Here is a 6394-nt window from a genome sequence, read left to right as displayed (position 1 = left end):
GAGTTTTTACACATCAACCTGGACTATCAGAACCTGATCCTGACCTTGAACCACAACCAGATCTCCAAACAGACTATGACCCCTAAACTTATAAACACAGTGTGTTTTTACAGGAGGACACAGTCCCTGAGCTGAAGAAGCAGCTGACTGGTCAGCAGGAGGTCCAAGGGTTTGTTGTTGACGGTTTCCCCCGAGACATCCATCAGGCTCTGAGCTTCCAGGAGCAGGTACAGACCAAGCGGCAACCTTTGGCGGTTAAAAGTGAAGCCTATGCATAAAACTCCAGTTCTCCCTTCATCCGCTAGGGGGCTGCAAAACAGAGCAAATCCCCATAGACTCCCATGTTAAAAAGACCAACTTCACAGCAGAAATTAACATGTTTACAGCCTGGTTCAAAAATCCATTTTTGGTTTAATAGGTCAGATTTACCTTCATGACAACTGTGAGGGGAGTGATTTTTTTTCTAACTCGTCTGTTTTAAAGTAATTTAAATTTGAAGTTCGGCATATTTAGGGGCGTGTTGTTTTGATTGACAGGTACCAATCTCCCGCTTCAAGTCAGAAGAACGTGGAACAACCGCGGTTTTTAGCCAGTTAACAATGTGACTTAGCTTTAGCCCGCTTACCTCTGTTAGCTAGTTAGCTCCCGTTATCTCGGGGTTAGCTCGGTTAGCTTTTAGCTAAGAAAGCTCAGAGTTTGTTCGATGTCAATCATCCGCCATGACGCTCACGGCTCCTATCTCAGCTCCACCTCTTTGCCCATATATGTATTTTCCGGGCGAGACGACGCGCATGACGCTGCCAAGATGGCAATGGTAGGAACCGCCCACTGAGCTTCAATTAAGCTCTTCAGAAACCTACGGGTGACGTCACAGAGGCTCTGTCCATCTCTTTATATACAGTCAATGGTACTGACCCATCAGAAGACCCATTGATAAATTCGGTTGTATTCAGACGTATGCAACCCTCTGATCTCATGCACAGGTGGGCTCACCTGACCTGGTCCTGCTACTCCTCTGCTCCAATGACACGCTGCGCTGTCGGCTGCAACGGCGAGCCACGAGACTTGGTCTCTTAGGAGACAGTAGCTCTGCCCTCAACCAACGCCTGGAGAGGTTTGAACGAGACATTGTCTCCATCAGCAGATACTACAAACAGCTGCACCTGCTCGCTCAGGTTGGTCAGCTGATACACCTGGAGAAATTAGAAGAAGTCCTCCAAGAACTGTTTTTCTGGTTGTTTGTTTTTACATCTTCTCCTTCTGTTCGTGTGATTAAAGATGTGTTTGATTTTCTTTCTTTCTGTAGTTAATTGGTCTTTCATTTTCTAAACAATGTGCTTGTTTGGGTATTATTTCAGTTTCTTTGTTTTCAGGTGGATGGAAACAGGGATGAGGAGGCTGTATTTGCTGATCTAAGTTCAGTCATCAGAAAGAAGCTGTTTCTGAAGGTTCAGTCAGGTATTTATTGATCATTGATCACATCACACGTTTTATTTGTGGTTTGAACCTGATCTGATGAGACTCTAATTATTTGTTATTTCCAGATGCTGCTGATCCTGTGGCCCCTGTCTCATCTCTGGATCACTGATGTAAAACTGATTCTTCTGTCAAATGAATCTGTGATTAACTAATTCCTGTTGTGTGTGCAGTTCAACGTAGATGGTCTCCATGGCAAAATGTACTGGTGTAGGTTAGATTGATAAGTCAACATGTTGTTAAATTGAGGATAAGTAAATAATGTGTAAATGGTTCAGGATCATGTGAACCCCCCCCCCCCCCCCCCCAGATGTTTTTTTCTTGGTGATGTGATGTGATCTGAGATCCCTTCCAGAAAGCAGCAATGTTGAAACTCTGAGTAATTTATAAACCTTTCATAGTGACGTCACATTGTTTGCTGGATGGCAAAAGCTAGCAGCAGTTATCAACAGGCTAGCAGACTTGACATTTTCCAGACCCATCCAACATTTAGAGTTAATGGTCTTTTTTTTTTCTTTTTCTTTTTTTCTTTTAAATGTGTGTTGGGGCTTAAGACCTGTGTGAGTTTCCAAAATCCTGGTTTTCAAACCTCCAAACTGCAAACTTATGGAGATATTAATTTCCAATTACCTTGGTCAGAATTAAAATATTACAAGTCGTTAGAGGCTTGTGAAGATTTGGTGGCAGGATGGGTGTCAGACCTTTCGGTGTGGGAAGTTCCCCAAACAAATTTCTTCTTCATATAAAAAGTGAATTAAAAAGAAAACCCAAAGTAACACCTGACATGGACAACATTAACACAATGTATAAATAAGTATGTTTCCATGTTTTAATCAGGAGTAAACGTGACAGTTACTGTGAGATAACATTGCTAAGTTACGACTGTTCATTGACTGTTGAAAATTGATCAAAAATAAATGTCTGTAACTTTCATTAAAGGAACATGAGCCATCAGGTGCATAACTCCACCCTTTTGCAGGCGAAGCTTCTCGTTAAATATGAAAGAACTGGTCAATTGTTCATTGCACATAAAAACATTGACATCTCCTGCCTTGTCCCAGGCAAAGCCTCTCTTGGATTATGAACTGACCGGACCAAATTAGACGTCTACGTGGTTTCAGCAGCTTTCAAAGTCATGGTAAAGGAGTTTCCTTTAAACTCTGTTAGTTAAACCTCTTTTCTGGAACTGCCCCTGATGGTTTATCATTAATGTGTTTTAATCTGAGGACATGATTTATCATCAAGACCTTTCAGGTGTAAGAAGTCATAAGAGAAAAACATCAAAGCAGAACTGCAATCAAAAAGACGGAGAGCCTTATGGGACAGCGCTGTTATCACAGCTGGAATGTTAATGAACTGGCCCTCGCTGTGACTGTCGCCACGGGCGATAAGACAGAAATAGACTGAGGCTTGAGGACAGACGGAGATGTTAAATAAAGACAGTTAGGCGAGAAGGACGTCAGAGGAACGTCAGCGGCTCGTCTCCCCATGTTAACATCAGTTTTCAGTTTAAGTTGAGTTCTTCATGAACGCCTGACCTTCAGGCCACCTGCTCTCGCTGCAGTTACAGACTGGTCTGAGTTCAGGACAGGATCCTGGTCTCAGGTCCACAGCAGTTCCCCATTTTTTACTAAACTCAGAAGTAAAAACATTTGTTGTTGCTGTGTCAAATAAACTATGCTCAGAGACATGGGTGTTCTCATGGTAACAGTCATGTCTGTGTGAGCTTTATTCATGTTTCCATAGATGGACTACAGTTGTAACTGCAGCAGGTGGCGCCTCCATCACTGTCTCTTTATAGCCATAGACTGTAATTAACAAGATGGACGTAGCCTCCGTGATGTCACCCGTAGGTTTCTGAAGAGCTGAATTAAAGCTTGGAGGGTAGTTCCTACCATCACCATCTTGGCAGCGACACGCATGTCGTGTTGTTCAGAAAATACAAATATGGGCAAAGAGGTGGAGCTGAGAGGGGGGCTGTGAGCGTCATGGTGGATGATTGACATCAAGCGAACTCCGAGCTTTCTGTAGCTAAAAGCTAACTGAGCTAACCCGGAGCTAACAGGAGCTAACGAGCTAATGGAGGTAAGCGGGCTAAAGCTAAGTCACGTTAACTGGCTAAAAACCGCGGTTGTTCTACTTTCTTATTTGAAGCGGGAGATCGGGTACCTGTCAATCAACAGGACACGCCCCTAAATATGCAGAATTTCTAGATTAAATTACTTTTAAACGGGCGAGTTAGAAAAAAATTCACTCCCCCCACAGTTGTCATGAAGGTAAACCTGATGTATTAAACTGAAAATGGATTTTTGAACCAGGCTGTAACATGTTTATTTCTGCTGTAAACATGCTTATTTCTGCTGTAAACATGTTTTTTTCTGCTGTGAAGTTGGTCTTTTTAACATGGGAGTCTATGGGGATTCACTCTGTTTTGCAGCCCCTAGTGGATGAAGGGGGGAACTGCAGTTTTATGCACTTCTGCATAAGCTTCACTTTTAACAGCCAGAGGCTCCGTCCATCTTTTATGTAAAGTCCATGTTTATAACTGATGTGGAGCTATGTGTGTGTTAAAAGTTATCATATGTTATAAAGTTTGAAACTCAAACACTCTGACTTGATTATCTTTTAAATTTTTTAACCTCGAACAAATCACAGAAGCCAACGTTTCTTTCGTGTCGTCCAGCTGGAGTTTCACCATATTCCAATGAGATGTTTCTTTAATGCTTGGAAGACTGTCTTTTGGTTTGTTAGTGATGGGGATTTTTTCTCACTGACTGGAGTTTAAATGAGTCAGTCACTGAGGAGAATCAAGATTTTAGTTGTTCAAATCACTGAGCGTGCTCAGAAATCTATTTATGCCATGTACACCTGCTCCCAGTTCGGACTGAATGATCAAACTAAAAACTCATTTAAAATTCTTAGTGGGGAAATATGTGTTATTTCCTCTAACTCACACAAAGGCTCTGTGAGAGGTCAGACCTCCACCAAGTAGCTCATTTCCAACATACAGTGATTCCCCATTCCGTTCTAGTCCTACAGTCATATGGATCCACTATCAGATTCCAGATACACTGATAGTGAATGCACAGTGTCTTGGCTATATTTCTGTGTTTGTTGCAGGTTTATTCTCTTGCAGTGATGAAAGGTTGTTCCTGTTTCGGATGGTAGTATCCAGAATGTTACAGGGATCCACATCTACATTTGATATCTTGGAAAACCTGTTGGGAACTTCTTTTACTTGCTTTATGCATTCATACTGAAAATGGTCCTATAACATTCTTGCAACCAGATGCTGATCCGGATCACTATCAACATATAATGTCCTCTAAGTCAGAATCAGACCCGTTCTCTGAAAAACCATGAAAATCCGTCCAGTAGTTTTTGTGTGAAGTTGCTAAAAAACACACAGACAAATGCAGGCAAAACCTTTACCATGCCCTTGGTGAAGGTAATAATAAAAAAGTATAACGCAACCTGGCAAAACTACAATAAAGGACATGCAACATTAAAAAAAGATAACTATGTACAATGTAGTTGTGCACATGTTCCCTTCCTTCTTCATAATCAAAGTTAATGACAAAAACAAAATGAATTGAAAACTATTTTTAAAATAGAAAAACCCTTGGAGAGTGCAAACCTAAAGGATTCTTTAACAATCTTTAAAAACTTCTGAGAGATTCCGAGAGCATGAAGGAGGAATTTGTGTTTCTGGACATGAATGTCTGAGACTGTTTCATGAACTTGGTGAGCCGTGGATGTTGTTGGAGTTTGGATCTTCATCAGTTTGGCTCAAGCTGCTTCAGACTTTCACTTTCATCTGGACTGAAAGTGTAAGGACCTTCCTCAGCTGTGTGTGTGTGTGTGTGTGTGTGTGTGATGTGAGATAAGACTGAGTTCAGCCTGAGCTGCTTCTGGAAGCCTCTTATCTTCTGTCTCTTATCTTCAACATGTTTCTATTTCAGTTTTCTACCATCTTTGGTCAGCTTGTGTCTCCTCTCTCTCTTCCCTCCTTCACTCATTTCTGCCTCACCCACTCGGCCTCTTGCAGCTATAAAACAGCTGAAGAGAACCATCCTCTGTCTCCGTCTCTCTGCTGCAACATGGCTCCAAAGAAAGTGGAACCAAAGAAGACGGAGGTGAAGAAGGTGGAGGCGAAGAAGGAGGAGCCTCCTCCTCCGGCCAAGCCGGCAGAACCAGAGCCCAAACCTCCAGAGGTGGACCTGAAGAGCATTGTGGTTGAGTTCACTCCAGACCAGATCGAGGAGTTCAGAGATGCCTTCTCGTTGTTTGACGAGACCCCCACGGGGGAGATGAAGATCACCTACGCTCAGTGTGGCAACGTAATGCGAGCGCTGGGACACAACCCCACCAACGACGAGGTGCTGAAGCTGCTGGGGAGGCCGAAGGCCGAGGAGCTCAACATCAAGCTGCTGGACTTTGACAGCTTCCTGCCGATGCTGCAGCACGTGGCCCGGTCCAAAGAGCAGGGCAACTTCGAGGACTTCGTGGAGGGACTGAGGGTCTTCGACAAGGAGGGAAATGGCACAGTGATGGGGGCGGAGCTTCGCCACGTTCTTGCCACGCTGGGAGAGAAGATGACAGAGGATGAGGTGGACCGTCTAATGGCGGGACAGGAAGACACCAATGGACACATCAACTACACGGAGTTTGTCAAACACATACTGGCCGGGTAGAAGAGGAAAGATGAGATCTCTCTCTGTGGCGTTAAATCTGTTCATTTCTGAAATAAAATAACTCAAATCTGTTTCAGTGTTTTCTCTGACATCTTCATCACCACTCACCTTCCTCATCATCACTCCATCTGAAACAGCACAAATAGATCAAAGTTCTGCAGGGGATTCTGTTCACAAAAAAGATGCAAAGGGGGACAGAGCAGGACGATCGAGTCGTGTTGCTC

At 43.3% G+C, this 6394-nt stretch overlaps 1 protein-coding gene across 1 annotated transcript; it reads left to right on the top strand.

Annotated features, from left to right (window-relative positions):
• Positions 1 to 5576: 5576 nt before the first annotated feature.
• Positions 5577 to 6170, top strand: LOC306764074 (myosin light polypeptide 6-like; the record flags this gene model as incomplete). The annotated part of the gene is made up of 1 exon (XM_079251100.1): positions 5577 to 6170. One exon carries the CDS (start codon positions 5577 to 5579, stop codon positions 6168 to 6170), a length of 594 nt encoding a protein of 197 aa, XP_079107226.1.
• Between the last annotated feature and the right edge of the window lie 224 nt (positions 6171 to 6394).

Source organism: Telmatherina bonti, assembly GCF_933228915.1.
Source record: "Telmatherina bonti genome assembly, chromosome: 13".
Taxonomy (NCBI): Eukaryota; Metazoa; Chordata; class Actinopteri; order Atheriniformes; family Telmatherinidae; genus Telmatherina; species Telmatherina bonti.
This window is presented reverse-complemented; position numbering and strand designations above follow the sequence as displayed.